At 36.8% G+C, this 19,480-nt stretch overlaps 1 protein-coding gene across 1 annotated transcript in view; it reads left to right on the top strand.

Moving 5' to 3' along the window:
- Positions 1-19,480, top strand: part of LOC134527870 (NF-X1-type zinc finger protein NFXL1) — a 73,777-nt gene that overhangs the window by 36,869 nt on the left and 17,428 nt on the right. Inside the window, exons 11-13 of the mRNA XM_063360851.1 lie at positions 6,580-6,747; positions 9,922-10,158; positions 12,775-12,972. Of these exons, the coding sequence (XP_063216921.1) occupies positions 6,580-6,747; positions 9,922-10,158; positions 12,775-12,972 (603 nt within the window). The remainder of the gene's footprint in view (positions 1-6,579; positions 6,748-9,921; positions 10,159-12,774; positions 12,973-19,480) is intronic.

Consider the following 19,480-nt stretch of genomic DNA (forward strand, 5'->3'; position numbering starts at 1 on the left):
TTAAAAACGTAACGTCAGCCGACAAAACCAGCGAAACTACAAACTAAACTACTACTATTTTATTTTTCCCAAAGCAAAATCATAGATGTTTAAATACTCCTGAGCAGTGGTGTAAAACTACGTGATGTCATATTTTTCACAGTGGCAATACAGTTCTCTACATCGCCACTGCTATTAAGTAATGAGAAAGGTTACTCTTCGTTACGAAACGCGTCTAGTATTTCTTCGAAAGGTTGGATCACGCATGTGTTTTGTTTTCGGTTTTCATCTATGTACACCTACACATAGTGGTTTTAGATTAAGTGTTCAATGATGACTGCAAAAACGTTATAAAACTATTCACGTATCTTGCAAACGGGTACCCTTGAAGAAATATATTTATGAATGCATACAATATGTAAATGTACTCCATGCACGTTTATGTTATTCCAATTAGATCTGTGTAAACGATTATCATAATTCACTACACACCACAGCTGTCGCTACGATCGGCATACGTTTAAAAGATGTTTTGCGCTGAAATAAAATGGAAACTCTTCAAAAATGTACGAATCCGTTACAAATATTGTTATAAAAACGGTTTGAATTGATATAAACATGTTTTACGTGATTAGTAAACATTTGTAAAATTTTAAACAATTTCCCGAAATATTCGGGAGTAAGAAAATTCTCGCCCGACTTTTTTCCCGAAGTGTCGGGATCCCACACACCCCTATTTATCAGCAATCTGAATGATCGTAAATTTTATACATCCGTAAATAATGCTAATTCTGATCTACAGAAAGAAATTTCTGGTGTACCTCGAGGTGGCATATCGCCTTTATTATTTAATATCTTTATTCTTTATTGATGAAATTATAAATGTATTAAAATATTCCTATGGTGTCTTATTTGCTGACGGCTTAAAAATCTATAGAATAATATCTTCACAATGATTGTATTACTTCAAAATGACATCAATGCGATCAATGATTGCATGATTGGTGTAAGATGAATCTTGTTAATCTTAACTGTGGAAAAACTCTTCCCTATTAATTTTGATTACAGTCTAGTAAATCATACATTAACCAAGAGTAAACAAGTAAAAAAAAATTAGGTCTCTCACTTGATTAAAAATTACTTTTTAATTTTCACATTGAATCCATTATCGCCAGTGCTAACAGAATGCTTGCTTTGATCAAATCTATATCTAGTTTTTCAGCTAATGCTGATTCTATTAAACGCCTTTATATGTCATTAATTAGATCAAAATTAGAATCCAATTCCATTATTTGGAACAATTTAAGCAATTTGAATATTCTTAAATTTGACAAAATTTAATCCAAATGAATCAATATTATTAATAATAAATCTCTGAATCATGAAATAGATTTAAACTCTGTATTCTGTTCTTTAAGAACAAGAAGGTTAAATGAAGATGCAAAGTTTTTAAGTACCTGCTTGAAAAACAAATTATATTGTAATTACTTGTTATATAATATTGCCATCAAAGTTCATACTTTTAATAAAAGTAATCATCCTCTCTCATGTTATACAAGTAAAATTAATACCTAAATAATTTTAATAAAATTGATACTATTTTTCCCATATTAGAAAAATAATTCAGTGTTCCTAAAATCCTTGCAAAAATTAATCTACATGTTATTAATTAATAGTTAGTATTAATTTTAATACTTAATCATGGTTAGATATGTAATAGATAATATATATTGTGGTTTATTGTATTCTATAATTTGGTTTTGTGTTGTGTTGCAAATTTGTTTAATTTTTTTGCTTGTTTTAATTTATTTAATATAGTTTTTTTTTTTTAATGTGTTACATGTTCTGTGTTTGTGTACTATTTGTCCACACATTTTGTCTGTCTGTGTGTAATTTTCTGTGTATGGTGTCTACAACCTTAGCATTAAGCTGTGGGCAGACATGTGACAATGTAAATAAATAAATAAGTTGATTATCACAACTGCATAATTGATTCTCATGAATCAATTGCTAGGATCTGATTCCGTGGCTATCCATAACAAAGACTCTGCTAACTGTCGAAAACGAACGCAAATTAACAATACCAGTCTAGCAATCCACCATGGGTCGTGAATAACGTGAAATCTTAGCAAGACAGAGCAGGAACAGAGTCTAAGCATATTCTAAGTACGTATATTGTTACATCCATTGAGTCATCTCGACATCGAGTTTCCTTGATAGGGTTTCTAACGACAGAAAATATTAAGAACAAGTAAAGTGTGTACTAAGTAGATAATTGTTAAATAAGCTATAGTCGCTCGGGTAAGTTCAGGTTTTTCGATTTTCTCTCCTCCTCTGAGACTTGAAAGAGTACATGATGTTACAGCAGCAATGTAACTAATGGAAAAAACTCATATAATTCTTAAGTATGATAAATAAAACACATATTTCTAAAACGAAAATGTATGTATTAAAATACGCAATGATTTTTAGAATCAAAATTTTATTGATTGGTGGAACAAAGATAAAGTGTAGTTATAAACTAAGTATGTAGACCACACACTCCCAAGATTAAAAATTTGAGTTTACAACTACGAAAGTTTGTATAGCAGAAGACAAGCAAAAACTTTGTATCTTCGCATATACGATACCTAAAGTTTAAACAGAAAAACAGCCAACGCAGTTGCCGACCAAAGAAACTGCTTATCTAACTCTTTAAAAAAAAATAGCAGTTGATTATTAAATTATTTAACTTGTGAATGGATTTTTGTTACTTTATAATCCATGCTCCACTTGCATGAAAATGCAATTAAGTTGCCTTCGTAGGTATTAAAAAATCCTGTGCAATTTTAGAGTTAACGAGATTAAATTTTCTTTGTTATGCAAGTTTGGAAATATAATCATATTTTCATATAAACAGGTTATAAAGTAATTGGTGTCTGCTTTGATGTACATAGCTTATTTATGATATAATCTTATAATTGCATGTAGTTAGTCAGCTCATGGAGATAATTCGCAGTAATAATGGTGCTCATGTAATCTAAAGAGTTCAAAATGCCACCGATCCATTATTTTTATCCATAAGTTATTTAGAAACTTAACAAGTACCGAGACAAAGAAACAAGCAGACTGTAAGTTTAACTATAATTTTAAGTGAAAGAAATCCATCTCGTATTTTCATTTGCCAGGTGTGAAGTTCATATAAATGTTTTATTTATGCATAATTTATTTATGAACATCTATTTCTTTATAAATAAATAAATAAATTTAGTTATTAATTTTTAATTATTAATTATTAATTTTTAAAAACTATATTTACTTTTTTATTAGTAAAAAATTTAAGGTTATTATAGGCCTATCCAGCATGAAATAACAGAACCAATGGACTAAGGTATGAATTAAAATTACTATAGCAATTAGATAATCAATTTTTTTTTCTTCAAATTTTACATAATGTTCAAATTGTTTAATGCAACCAACAGTTAAAAAAAAAAAAAAAAATATTTTTCAGCGATGGGGTTTGAACTATATCAAATCATTTGCTAGAATCATGAGACCGCACACTTACCCGATGTATTACCATTATGTATTAATACAATACCAGTTTTCTTGTGTATTATACATTGTTATAATTTCTTTCCATGACTCTTTAAGTTTATAAAATGTATTCCAAATGTATTCCAGGATAGTTCCACTATCACAAAGTTTAATTTGTCACACCAATACGTTTGGTTTGTCCCCATATATTAATGAAGAAGATATATAGATATATACGAGTGTATACGTATGTAATATATACGCATATATAATATATACATGTGGGTCTGCCATCATAACAACTTTGTTCTAGACTTTTGGCATGAAAAATTTTAAATCCAGACCCATACCCTCTTGGAAGGATGCTAAAATGTGAATCTACATGGGACCAGAGGTGCGCAAGCAGAGTAAACTGACAAGGAAATGGGCATCGTGTGGGTCTTTCGATGGCTTGTACTCTCTTGTTATGAAACTATAGTTTGTAATGATTTTATAGATCGAGAATGACGTCAGAGAAAACTTAGACTATGAAACTGTTGAGAACAAATGATAATCAATAGGCAATGTCAAATTTTAACGAAATGTTAAACTTAGAATAAGCACCCTGGTTACTTTTTAAAGACAAGACAAAACAATAGTGCGGTACGTGACACAAAGAACAAAGAATTCAACACTAACATGTCAACGAAAAAGGTTTTGCGATGAAACAAGTTCTTATCTTCCCTTATGCGCACTTCATTAAAATGTTACGATGCTGAAAAATCATACCACGATGAAAAACTAGTTCAAAAAGCATGGCGTCGGGCAGACAAAGGCTCTGTCATGAAACCGGCATAACGATCACTCTGTAACCACATTGTGCCCAATAGCTTGATGCAGTCTGAGGATTGATCTGGCCTGGAGGACCAAATGGTTCATTTTGAAACTAATACCTGATAGCAATATTTTCGCAGACAATAGCCAGATGTCCGATGACACCGGTGTCATATCAACCATTGACTTCCTCTTGGTAGCCACCAGGAGTGCTTGAGTTGAGAGGGCGCCATGTTATTTGACATTAATTTTAAGGTTCCAACACTTTGGTTAATCTACTATTTACATAAAGGCAATCAATATTTACAAATCCAAACGTCAGTTATATGCTGTACACACTGCTTATTCAAAAATGGGGATATAATTTAAGAACAACTAGGTAGTCTTATTTCATTAGAGATAGATTTTCCATTTATAGAAGCATTTTTTTTCAAACAGTGCACGGCAGATGGAAAATGGGTCAAATTATTATTGCATAGCAAGAGAGGTGTGTTGACACAATCTGTAAAGGTCACCAGTTCTCCATCCTTATTTTAAAATCATAGCACCTGAAATCAGTGGCACGTTTTGCTTTGTTTGTTTAACAATTTTAGAACCTTTGTAATAAAAATAAACCATGTTCGCAGGCTTTCACGGCCATTGTCTGAAGTAGCTTGGCTTCTGGGTTGTAGCCATGTCCTTGGCGAATAATTCACCGACGTTTCGGTCGACATTGGTGAATTATTCGCCAAGGACATGGCTACAACCCAGAAGCCAAGCTACTTCAAAAATAAACCAGTTTTATTCTTCTATCTGTAGTGGAGTTGGGCTGATACAGATTTCTGATGGATTAAGTGGTCGATATTGCTGTCTTGCTCATCGTCAGGATCGGAATTATGCATTGGCCGATATTTTACACCAGTCGGCTACCACATTTTCCTGCAGTAGGGTTACCCCTGTATATGGGTTGCATCTATAGTTTTAGGCATAAAATCTAACGTTTTCACCCTCGAATATTGGTGAGTAGCACCATATATTTGTCTTCAGAAGAGTTCCTTAGATTTGAGTGACGTCTTCATGTTCCATGTCTCAGCTTATTGGTGCTGAGATATACAGCACTGGTGTTGAGCCTCAGGCCTTCTTTGTCTGCTCTCTGCCATCCTTTATTACTCTGGGATGGAGGAGACAGCAGTACTAGCCCCTTCTCTTCCCTCTCCACATATTATTACCCATCCTTTTTCCACATCACCTATTTACCTGTCCCCTTCCCCGAAGTGAGTCAATTGCTTCTACTAGCATGAATGGTACTAAACTTGTGTGGGTCTGGGCCTGGGCCTGGAGGAATATAAAAGTCCTACTTCAAATCATCAAAAATGGCTGCAGTTTTGTCATGGAATGTTACAGTTGAAAGCATGGGAAATACTTGAAAAAACAATTATATTTGGTGTATGTTGCATCATAAAATGTCAAGATACACGTAAAGATTCTGTACGGTGCCAGTTTGTGGACATTCACAGTGACGACAGAGGGAGGGGGAACAGACATGAGCTAGTTATTTAAGTACATAGTGAACAACACATTTGCAAACTTAATTTCTAAATAAACATTTACCATTCTGTGCATCATCAGCTGTAAAAAAATTATGTAAGCTTTTGGTATTTCAAATAGTTATGCTGTTTATAAAATATTTTCAATCATATATTGATGCCTATTTTTATAATGCTAATTTTATTCTTTCTTTGGTAAATTTGTGAAAATTTTATTTCTTTAAATATCTCGGATTCATGGGAAAAATGCACTAATTTGTTTGTTGTCAATAGTGACAAAGCATATACATAGTTAAATGAATAGTTAGTTTTTAAATTTTAAATTTTGTTCCAATTTTATTTTGTGTTCATTTTATTTCGCTAATCACTATCACCAAATTACGTAATCTGTTCAAATATTGGTTTGCATGGTTCAAGTTATTTCCAATAAAAGTATGAAGGCAAGAAACCTACATGCTTCATGGTGTTTTACTGTTTTTTGAAAGGGTGATTGGTACCAGTTATCCGCCATATAAGTATCGGCACGATCGGCAAATTCCCTGAATGTCTCAACTCTAATCTGCAGACTTATTTTATTCATTTTTACTGGGTTTGTATTTATGATAATTTATCTGCCAAATCTTGCGCACGCCTGCAGAAGCCTCAGGCGCACTAATTGAAGAACTCTGTGCTGTAAGATGTGTGTATTGGCAGCTAGTGATGACGTGCTGTGGCAGGGCGTGTCAATACTAAGGTGTGTTCGCAGGTGCCGGTGCCAGTGACTTGCCCTGGTGGCCATGAAACCAGTGACCAGCCATGCTCTTCTGCTCGGCCGCACCCTTGCGGGCGTGTCTGCGGACGTGCTCTGCCATGCGGCAACCACAACTGCTCCAAGCCGTGCCACACCGTGTCGGGCGACACAGACTCGTCTCTGGTGCGTGGCTCTAAACTGTTGCTCGGTCCTCGTGAACCTCAAAGAAAATAGAATATCCTCTAAAAGAAAAATTTATTTGTCTCTAAATGTTAAGAATTTTAGTAAAATTTGTATTCAATAATTTTAGTTTTTTTTTTAAAATGTAAACAAACATAATTTTCTTTTAAACTTTCAGGATTATTCTCATGCTAGATACGAGTGCAGTGTTGAAACACTTTTCGAAAAGAGCAATTTATTATGATTTTACATTTAATCATTAAAAAAACTTTCTAAGTATGCTGAGATGCAAATGCAATGTTTGCTCAATTAATTTAGAATGCCACATATATTGGATATGCTTGTTAACAAACCTTCATAAGACTTTTTGTGGATCGCTCATTACATGTAGTATGCAATATAAAAATGGGAAGAATATTAGGGTCTTACCAAATGTAGCATCAGTATGGTGCAAATCTAGAAAAGGTGGAAATGAAAGTAAGCTCTTAGGTATGCCTCCAGGTTTTAAGGCTATGTGTGTTGGTTCTTGTGTTTTAATCAAAACAACATACAATTTGTGTACAAACTTGAATGAAAAATGGTTTATGAAAAGAAAATATGTCCCTATTCAAATATCTTAACTACCATTAAAAACTTCTCAGATAACATGATTTATTAAGTTTGAATTGACATACTCTTACAGCAATACCGTTATAGCTGATAAATAAATATTTTCTAGAAGATTAGGTGAAGTGTTCTGTTTTACATTTTTGTGTTAAAATAAACACAGATGGACGTACGTTGAGAGAGTCCATTGGCGTCTGTTTTGAAGTACGTAGTTTTGTTAGTTCTTTATCCAAGTTCCAAAGGAAGAGCAGGTTCAATTAAACGACTTGAAGTAGCAATTACATTCCTGAGTTGTAACTCATCTGCCCTATGCCGGCTGCAGAGTGGGCGGGAGATGGCTCAAGGTCTCAGGCTAGCAGTCATCGCCATGAACTCCAGCCAACTGCGGTTTAAAGTAAACCCACCAGTTTCCGTGAGTCAACTATCGACTCTATCCTTGCGGAAGGCACTTGAACCCACTACGCATAGAAAAGGGTGCTGAGAACTAAACAAGAGCCAGAAAGACGTAGAACAAAATGGGAAGGGGGTGGGGGTGGGATATTAAAATCTAAGGCTAGAATAGGCTTGATTCACACTTACCGCTGTGGTGGGGAGGAAGTAGACTACAACATGGAGAGGTGTAACAGGAAATCAAGTTAGGTGGAGACACACCAGAAGACAAAACTACTTTACGTTATTGACAAATGGTGTAAAACGGAACTATGGGAAATTAACCGCTAGTTGAAATTGATTACATCATGCAATAAGTGCTAATGTAGAACCAGCTGTACAACAATGGGAAGGTACAATACAACCTTCACACATACGCCAACCAGCACAATACCTAGTGTTTCGGAGGGGTGGTAAACACACATAGTTACAGGCCTCCGCAGGAGTAGAAGAAAGTAAGAGAGGGGGTTGGGGTAGGTAGTAGTTGGCCTGGAGGCCTGAAGATGGTGCGTGCAGTGCAGGATAGAGACATAGTGGTCTGGATTCAGTTGACTCAAGGGCTTAGAGAGGTCATAGATGGCACAAAAGAGGGCTTAGGCTGGGACTGACTAGTTTCGAAATTGGTCACTAGATTGGTAGTGCAAGCAGCGGGTGCTGCGGTTCCAAAGCCTCTTGACGTAAATGAGGCGACAGGCCCGCCGGGTGCTATAAAGAGATGCCAAAGAGAAGTCTCAGAGAGGGAGAGAGAGGAAGAGTGGGAGGGAGAGAGTTAGAGAAGCTTGCGATGCATGGGAGGAGTACAAGGAGAGGAGAAGGTAGAGGAAAGCTGGCGTGGTGAGAAAGCATGCTACGATGGCTCTTGGGCATGGGAACGCTGGTGGCAGGTGCTGACGTGCGCTGTCAAAACGAGCTGGGCCGTCTCAAGCTACAGCCACACTTTTGGGTAGTATGTGACTTAAAGCGCAGAGTACCTGAGCCGTGCTATGTGACTACACGCATGAGATGTGGCGTGATTGCTACGTCCAGAGTTGTGATAAGGCGTAAGCTTTTGGTCCCTGCTGCTAATGCATGCGTCTGGATAGAAAGTCCTACATTTCCATGAAGGCAGTGGATGAATTGTGCCACTTAGGCCAGTAAAAAGAATAAAATCAAACCACTGTGAGGAAAACTAAATAAAAGGGAGGTTAAGGAGTCTGATTAAACAAAATTAAGAAAAAACTTATTTGGGTCCAATATTGTACTAATTATCGTCACAGTATTTCATTGTTAGTCAGCAGTGGTTAGCTGTATAAGAAGCAACTTTACTTTATTTTAAATCCACTTCTTCTCATTGTTTGGTTCTTATTGCATTCAAATGCCAACTATTCTGGAGAAAATTTTTGTAATGTATGAATATGAAAGAAAAGAACAAATTTCAAGCATTTTGCTATGTAACACAGTAGTTTAAAGAATTTAAAATAAATTTCAGTTAAGCATATTAAACACAGCATAATTTACTACTTTTCACATTGTTTACAAAGAAATATCATAGTAATTTAATTCTATAAATAGCTTCAAATGCAGGCCTGTGCAAAAGTTTTGACCAAGCAAATCGATCAAAGCTCTTTTTAACTTTGCCAGGAAATTTGCTAGTCATTTTATTTGAAGCTTCGATTGTAATTTAAAGCTTCATGTCTGATGTGAATTTTTTCATATGTTGCGAAGTTTTAAAACATTGGAAGTATAAGATTCATTCTTGAAAATATTTAGTTATTTGTTTTTTTTGGGTATATGTTATGGTTAAATTTAGTTTCTTAAAAAAAAAATCAAAAGGTGGCACTTCGTTTGCTTTTATGAATGCTCAGTTTTTAATATTATGCATTGTTATTTTATAATTTTTATTGAATGATATTATACATAGTGCCAAATTGGTTGATTACTAAATCAGTTCAAATATTACAAATATTAATTTTTTTTTCTTTTTCAAATCTGTATTCTATAAAATAAGTGTAATACAGCTTTGTCAAGAACAATATTCACCATTTGGTTTGACATAGCAAATATTTTAAATATTCAATTTGATATTCGCTGAGAATCATAAAACAAGTATCAGCACAGACCTCACTACTTGCCGCTGATGGAGGTGTGCCGTGCTTGTTGCAGGCTGGGCCGGAGTGCGAGGCATGCGAGCAGGGCTGTGCCAAGCCACGCCCCGAGGGCTGCGCACACGCCTGCCCCGAGGCGTGCCACCCGGGGCCGTGCCCGCCGTGCGCGCAGATGGTGCGTCTGGGCTGCCACTGTGGCCTGGCACAGCCGTGGGTGCGCTGCGGGGAGTGGACCGGCGCCGCGCCCGAGCAGCGCCGTGCGCTGCAGAGCTGCCGGAACCAGTGCCCGCGCAAGGTCAGTCCTGCCGTGCTTCCTGTCCTGCTTGCTTCTTGTGGAGTAGTGCATTACTGGTGTTAGCTTTGAGCGATCACATTCTGGTTCTAGAGCTGGGCGAACCTGTTTTCTGGTTTCGAACCGAACCGAATCGAACCATAGCAAAAAAATTTCGAACCGAGCCGAACCGAACCTCATACAGAAATAATTATTTTGAATTAAAATGAACCGATGACCAGCATTTTGGTCTTTAACTGAATGGTGAGAAAGAATGGTTCTCCAGCCATATCTGAAATTAAAACATTATATAGCTTAGCTTTATTAAAACATTGCAAAACATTTTATAAGTAAAGTTTATGCAATAAATAATGAAGGAAAGAAAACAGTTTAGAGAAAATCATTTTGCATTTAATTTCTTTGTATATATACACACACACACACACACCAACTTTTAATTCATGAAGAAGTTCTATGTAAATTTCAAAAAGGCTATCTTTTTTTTCCAGTGTACACTTACCTTCATTTAAAAAAAAATAATGTTATAAAGATGACGAACATTCAGCATAAGGCCACATAACATATTTTTGTGGTAGACATAACCTAACATTTTTAATAAATAAAACTTTTTAATAGGACATTAAAAAAAAAGTCGAATGTGAATTAAGTTACCTATCTACATTACAAAACCCGCTGACTGCAGTTGCTGTTTTCTTGGAAGAATGCTGCTCGTCAGAAGAAACTTTAGACTTTTTTTGGGGTGGTTCTGGGTCATCTGGGTCGTCATTATCTTTTCTCCATTTTTAAAACTTAAACGATGTAAGCCTGCTCATCGCAAATCACCTCAAGAACAATAATGTTGTAAACGTAACGTAAAAAGTGTGGTTATAGAAATTTGCGTCGGAAAAAAGAAAATACGAGAAATAATGATGGCTGCCGCGACTACGCTAGTCAACTTAGTACCGTACTGTGAAATTTACTGGACCAGTACTTTTAATACACAAGATTAAATTAATATTTTCAGTACCTGACTGTTATAACCAAAAAGGCCAAAGAAAATAAATACATCCCAGTAATTAAAATTACGTAATTTACGTAATCATTTCCTACCGCATTTATCTTGTGTTACCTTGATCACGTCAGTTTTGCCCAAATACGAGAGTTCTCGTACATGCGCTTTAGTTTAACGTATGGGGTACGCAATCTTTGGTGATTTTACACTTCTCGTACACGCACTATAGTTAAAGGTATAATATACAAGACCTTTGGCATTTGTACGATAGTTTAAATTACGTAGTACGAGAAATGCATACAAAATTCTCTACAGTAAACAAAAAACAAAGCGCACCTGTATGAAAAAATGCTATGCGAGTTCTGCGACGATTAATAAGAAATTTTTTTATTTTGTCTGCGCTTGATACTGTTGATGCGATGATTATGCGATATAAGTCGGAATATTACAAGTAATAGAATTTTGTTGTGCTGTTTTGTGGATGGTCTCAAATGGGGTTAGAAAATTAGAATAACGTAATTTTTTTTCAACGAACGTTCGGCTTTTCGAATATATTTTAAGAGGTTTCGAACCGAACCGAACGTAATTTTCAAACTTCGCCCAGCACTATCTGATTCAATTTCGTTTCTTTACATCATAGCTGAAAATCCACAGTTTTGGTACTTAATAATGAAAATACTGTATACTGAGCTGTTAATAAATGTAACAAAAATTTTTTGGTATTACCTATAAAATATGTACATACTTGAAACTTGGAAATCCATGAGATTTCACTGTATGCCTAGAATTTCGGACTTTCTGTTTAATTTAATAGAACAATATTTGCGCACAAGTTGGAGATGCAGTATGATGGTTCAGGAAACTTTTTTTTATGTAAATAAATAATATAATGGACACACATTTTTTGTGCATCAAGCCATTTGAATAGAGTGTACAGAAGTTTTGGTTGTATTACATTTGGGACAGTACCATAAGAACAATTTTCGATACTTGATGCCTTTTTTTTACTGATATCCTTGATAGTTTTAATACTCACACATAAAGTAAAAAGAAATATTCTGAATTTAGTAAATAACTTTGTGTATCTTTTCAGTTCTTTTTTTGTAAATGCAGAATTTAACTTTAATGTATAGAGGCAAGATTATGTTGTGAATAACAATAAAACCAAAATGGAAGTCAATACACTGCAAAATATGCAAGGATAAGTGCAAAAAAATCCACCTCAATTACCTAATTTTGTTTATTTATTAGGGCTGTTGTGATACCTGATGCTCGTGTCAGATATCGGCTGACATTCTGTCTCAGCCGATACGTAGATACTTTTCTGTATATATTGAAGGTATAAAAAAAAGGTACATTCACAACTTTGATATTTTTTAATACTTGTTTAGAAGGCTTATTCAAGCAAACGTTTCTCTTAGCATTTACTTAATGTTTAGCTAAATTGTAAATTTGGCAGTATTCATAATCCTTTTATACAGTAACATGATGCACAACACTGCCAAAAGCTGCACACCTTATGGAAACTAGCCGGAAGCGGGTTAAGCCAAGCAGGTTGGTGGCAAGGCGACACCGCCATGTGTGCTGCAAGGACTAAGAACTACCCTCCACTCCACGTGTGTGCGCAGTACCCGTGCGGGCACCGCTGCCGGGAGGAGTGTCATCCGGGGGACTGCCCCAGCGCGGAGCTGTGCCGACGCAAGGTGAAGGTGCTCTGTGCGTGCCAGCGACTGCGTCGGGAGTTCTCCTGCGACGTGGCCCGCGCTGGCCTGGCCGTCGTGCCGTGCGACGACGCGTGCCACGCTCGCCAGCGCGAGCAGCTGCAGGTACGTGCACCCAGACACTGGCCATGGTTACTGGGGCGCGCTTTCGCAACAGGCCGCGTGGTGTGGCCGCACGTCTGGGTGGAAGGGGTAGCCCGCTGAGCTGTCCTGGTTGGTTGTTTGTACATTTGGTTTCAATAACCAGGGATTTTTCGGGTAGGCGAGGCGATGTGCGACGATTTAAGTGCAAGTTAGAGAGAGGTCGAAGCTCACTCTAGCGGAGGCTATGCCCCTCGCCAGTGGTAACGGTAGCCTAGATAGAAAAGTTGTCAGTTTAAGCTCACTCTGGCGGACGCTATGCCTCACGTCAGTGGTAACGATTACCTTAAATCGTAATTTAGTCAGGGTAGGCTTACTGGTCGGGATGCCACCCGACTTGGTAGCGAGTCGGTAGAGTCATAAAATTTGAAAATGTAAAGTTTGTTCGGGTTTTCAAGGACAGGAGAGGCCCCAATGTTAGTTTTAAAGTGATGGATTAAGAATTGTTCAGCTTATTTTAAAATATGAGGTCAAAACTATCTTTCCATAGCTGCAATAATAAATTCTGGTTTTAGATGTTCTTCAGTTAATGCAATAGAAAGGATTAGGGAAGAGTTTGGTGAAGCTCTCTCTTGTATGGTAGTTTAGTAGTTATTATATGAGTCACAACTGATAGTTGTGAATTTTAATTGTAAAATTAATCATGACCTGTAAAGACTGCCTGTTTCTTGATACTGATAGTGCTTATTGGAAGTTTAAAAACAAAATACAATTCAATTTCAAATTAGTGTTAAGTTATTTTTAAAAATCTCCTTTAATTCATCTCTCACAAGACATCCCGTATGAAATCTATTTTATCAAGTTAAGTGGTAATGTAAGAATAAACCTCTTGTTAGCCTAAGCGAGTATGTCCTCTGAGTTACAGTTTCCCCCTAATGAAGTTAAAGAAAACTTATTATAGTTTTTGATAGATTTTTCTTTTTTATTTATTGTATTTTTATTTGAATTTTTAACTACCGTGTTACTAAGTATATATGTGTGTGTATATATGTGTATATTATATATAAAGTATGTATAATGTTTTAAAGTCAGAATTGTTTTTGTATGACATTCTGTAACACTAAAAGTAAATAAAGCTGGTTAAAAAAAATAAAAATATTTTTGCTGAATTGTATTTGTTATGCCACATTTTGCGCATATGATTTACGCTAAATATAATATTTTCCTAACATTTTACTGATAGGGACTTCAAAAAGTGGGCAGGCATGGGTGTGAACAGGGGACAGATGGATGTGTGATAGTGATGGGTCAATTCCTGTTTTTTCCCGATTCTTGGTTCGGTACCGGTTCTTAAAAATCGGTTCTCGGTTCTCGGTTCTCGGTTCTGACTTAAACAATAAAATAAATAGGTATTATTCATACATTATTTATGAGGTTTTTAAGTAATAAACTGTTTATTGTTTTGGCTACAAAAATGCACTAAATAGCCTGTATCCAGACTTACATCTTCAACAATTTACTGTTTATAACACTTAATATAATAATTTGTTTGTATTAATCTGTCCACAATGTTTTTTATTGTATGCTTACAAAGAAATGCATTGGCATAATGTTTCAGTCTTTAAAGAGGCTATCAAAGCAAATTAAAATGTTTAGTATAGTTTTCAAGCTACAGTAAACACACCAACCTATTACAAATGTAATATGTATTAATAAAAAATTAATTCGAAATAATATAGAGAACACTAATAAAACTAAAATTTACTATATTAATCTAGTAATTACTAGGGTTCTGCGAATATTCGAAATTACCGAATTCGAGTTCGAATTTTTTGATATTCGATTCGTAAATTCGAATCGAATTCATTTTACAATAGTTCGACTTGACATCCCCCTCCCCCAATTTTAAAAGAAATGTAAATGGACGATTACATCTTCCACTTACAAAAAATTATACATCGAAACCCCTTATTTACGTTACCGTTATTTACGTTTTCACGTTATTTGAACCATTTTATTTCTGTCCCGTTTTAACCTCATTGGATGTAATGCAATGAATTCCTGTTGTTTACAACGCGCCTATTGCTTTAAGCTGTTTACGCCGTTCGTTCTGATAAAACTGCTTACTAACTTAATTAATCCTATTACAAAGTAATCTGATATGTAAATCGTGTTTTAAAGACTTTTTTAGAAGTTAAAAATTTCATCTTAAACGTCTCGGGATTCGCTTTATACCGCTTATAAAAACGTAAACAGCACCAGTTTGGTTGTGTTGATTCCTGTATTCCTGTACAGAGCGTGCGCACGTAGTCGAAAATTGATGTCGATAGCTCGCAGACTGCATGCACGCGCGCGCTTTGTCTGTAACCAAGTTAACCCGCACGATTGTTATGCGTATAATTACAAATCACGTTCTTGTTACGGGTTTTCTTTTTTTTTTACGTTGAATAAAATGGTTTTATTGCATCACTCATTAATTTAAATTATTTAGCTTGCTTTCGCAAAGTCTACTTTTTAAATAAACGTACTTTCCATGAAAAGGTCTTGTTTTTATGGAATACTTTACTTTTTTTTTTTTTTTTGCATAATACAGTGAAACCTCTATTTAACAAATCTCAAGGGACCAAAATTTGTAGTGTTTGTTGTAAAGGGGTTTGTTAAATGGAGGTTTCGCACGATATATTTCTAGTCACCATAAAGCTTCACATAAATGGCTAGAACTGTCTTTCTGACTGTTTAATACGATATAAGGAATTAAACATGAAAAAGTACATAGAATACACTTGTTTAATGGCCAACCATTGCTTAGAAATTATCAATTCCCATCCCCAGTGCTTCCTGGCATGCCTTTGTTGATGTTTGATGCCCTAGCCTCCATTAACAAGTCAAAAAGTATCTTGTCCAAATCATCATTTTTACATACTTTCACACGTTTTCGATTTGTCCCTACCAGAGAAGCGTTGTTTTCGATCTGTTCCCGGTTGGATAATATGGTCGAAAGTGTAGACGCCGGGATGTCGAAACGTTTAGCAATATCACTTTTTTTTACACTTTCATCAACTGCATTTAAAATTTCTAATTTTATTTTAACGTTAATCTGTCGCCGCTTTTTAGGATTAGAATTCATTTTACAGTAGTAACGTGTTGTTTTCCGTAACTACGTGTGGAAATAAATAAACAACAGTGAAAACTGAAAAAACGGAAATTGTACTACACCATAGTTTGACGCCGTCCCCACTACCTCCGATTATTTAGACGTGATTTTTGTTCAGTTCGAGATCTCAGGGAAGGTTCGGCCTTGTGGCTAGAGGTAGGGGTCAACGCAGTAGGGCCCCCCGAGCTGTTATGGCCGCTCGGGACGCCTGAATAATAACACAAAACTTCTGAAGATAATTGGTGAATTTAATACAGCACAGCCCAATACATGGTGCTGCCCGTTCTGGCCGTAACTGTTTGCCCGACGCGACTAGTCACACGCGCAGCTCACTTCCTCAGTGGCGGCTCACGATTGTTATGCGCGTGAGGGGCGGACTTGTACACGTGATGCGATAGTTACCAAAAAATACACTCTGATATGGCACATGATTTCTGACGCACAATACACTACACTATGACCTAACTCTAATTAAACTGGGCTAGCAACACGTAGGCCCGTGTCTCCGGCGACTCTACGTGGTGCCTAGGTGTGTCCCAGGGACTGACTCGTTATAAAGTTTGATGGCACGCGTCGCCTGCTGGCTGCCCCGTGCGGGCCAAAACTAGGTAGCCGGTAGGCTAGGTTGGGCGTGAAGCGCCGACGTAAATCCACATCATCTCCCCACAGTACTTACGTATGACGTAGAACACTCATTTTGGAGCACTGATGAATTAAGTTAAGTACCTCATGGTAAATGTAGGCCGACCGCGGAACTGTACGTAAAAGGTTTAAGAGAAACTACACTATTGAAAAACTACATGTCGGTGAATGCAAAGGTTGAAGGTTCCGCGTTGCGCGCAGGCTGCCGGCCTCTCGAGCTCCTGGAAGGACACTGACTCCGTCGCCGCGCGCGACCCCCCTCCCCCGCCAGCCCTCCCGCGGAAACGTGTGAATTTCGCGGGAAACTGAACCGGCCAGGTTCGGGACAAATCGCACAGTGAAACATGATTTAGCAAAGACTTAATTACATATTAATTACTGAAAAATAATGTTTAATAAAAACCTGTGGAAAACATAATCAAAATAATTTGTTGTAGTGCGGCGGAAGGATATTCCACACCCGGCCGGATCCTTCCGCCGGCGCAGCACTCGTTGCACGGCGTTCGCCTCGTCGCACGCACTACACTTAGCTGCGCGCACGGGCGCGTTCGGTGCACACGCTTCTAGGAGACGTTGATGAGGCATAGCGGTCTATGCGACATAGAGGAGCATTGGCGGTCGGCGTCAAGTTAAAAATATTTGCGTGTGTGCATCTTTAACCATAGAAACGCAAAATACACTAGTTGTTCGTCTTGCCAGAGCGATGGTACGAGAGGTTTCCGCCACTAGCGCTAAATGTACCCGCCATTTTGAACAAAGTGTGGCATGTATACACGACGTGTGTTATCCATGATGCTTTGTTTATTTATTGCCTTCCGCGATGTTGCTTATTATTTTAAGGTTATACGCACGTATTTTTAAGCAGTGAATGCAAAAAAATTAGTGGATGTCTTGTAGGAGATGTTTATTTTTGCGTGTTTTTTCAATAGCGGCAGTTCGTTGTAAAGGGAATTTCACTATTTCGGAACAAATAAAATTCGGTATTTAGAGGTTAAAACAGCATTGATCTTATGGCGGTTCGGCGGGACCAAAATTTTATTTCGTTGTATGGGGTTTTTCGTTAAATAGAATATTCGTTAATGGAGGTTTTACTGTAGTATTCTCCGTTCACTCTTACCTGAGTTTTGGAATAAACAAAGCTTCTTGTAAACAAACATTTTCATTGGCTGCCGTCCCCCGCGCACATTATTCGTGCCCAAGAAATAGTCCCTTGGTTACTTACCGTTTGTAAGTATTTTTACACTGCCTTTTTTATAACAATTGTTGTTATATAGCATTATAGCGTTTCACCATTAATATCCAATACAGTTTAATGTGTCAGCAAGTATTTACTTACAATTATGTTAGCAGACGCTGTGTGTACAGTCTACAGTTGATACCCGTCGCAACAGTTGTATTTCGGATTCGTGCACGCACGGTTTTTTATGGCTGACGCCGGACAAGGTTTTGTAAAACACATAACGGGAAAGCCTTTGAAAAGTGAACAGAAAACTATTGTGTTGAATGTTTTTAAAAAATTTTCAGACAAATATTCGGATCGTCGTGTGAACGATATCGCGAGTTTAACTGCGGAATTTACGAGTGTTTCGAAGAGCACTGTGCTTCGTGCAAGGAAAGAATTACAGGACACTGGGACATTTAACAACTTCCGGGAAGAATAGGAAACTTGAGTATCCTGTTATCAAAACTTGTGATGATTTTGTGAAGACGGCTTTTAGGCGTAAAGTGCATAGTTTTTTCTTCGCAAATGAACCACCTACGCTGAACAAAGTGCTACGGTGCTTCCTGTTATATTACTTTGCCGTTATTTTATTAGCACCGACTGTACTAAAGTGTGTGTGTTGTGTTGCAACTAGTGCTTGGCGCGCAAGAACAATTCAGCTAATCACTTGCTGACGCGGCGCAGTGATACGACGGTGTTTGTTTATTTCAAAACTCAGCTAAGAGTGAACCCACGGTCTCACCCCTAATTATAAACTTGATTTTAGAATAAAATGTGCGATGCTTACGCGTTAATAACGGTAAATTTGTTTTGTTTTTTTGACTTGATGACGTCTAATAAATCGATGAATGCCGGCTGCACGCACGAAAAAGTATCCCGTTACGCTGTGTCCCGTTACGCTCATTGTACGATTGCGCCGCATCTATCTCTCTTCCACTCGATTGGAACAACCATCGATTTGACTTTTTCGAGGCGCATTAAACCTGAAACACTCCCATTCGTTTCTTACTTTTCCTATCATCGTCCTATCCTCAACAGAATAACACAGATTGGAAGAAGTTAAATAGCAAACATATATAAAAGTTATAGTTAAAATAATCTCTTCGTTAAAGTAATAAACATATTTGAATTAATGAGAGCAAATAAAAGTAAATTCATGAAGTAAATTGTAGATTTCATTTCACTCCTTCTTTGTATCCATACAAAGTAGTGATAATTCAATAAAAAATGATTCAATTATATTCATAAAAGTATGCAATCATTTCATCAATGTTTCGTTATGACGTCACGTTAAACTATCGTCCGTAAACCGACTTTACAGACAACCAATTTTTTTTTTCTTTTGTACCAATTCCTTATGCTGTGATATTTTTATTAATATTTTTATCCTTGAAAGTCAAACATGCTAAATAAGGTGGCAAGTGAAGAGAGTTTTCTCTACAGCAGGCAACATAGTTATACCAGCCGCAGAGAATTGTTGCCGCACCATGTCGATGAACTCACCTTTCTCCATG

This window comes from Bacillus rossius, chromosome 1 (assembly GCF_032445375.1).
Source record: "Bacillus rossius redtenbacheri isolate Brsri chromosome 1, Brsri_v3, whole genome shotgun sequence".
In the NCBI taxonomy this organism is placed as follows: domain Eukaryota; kingdom Metazoa; phylum Arthropoda; class Insecta; order Phasmatodea; family Bacillidae; genus Bacillus; species Bacillus rossius.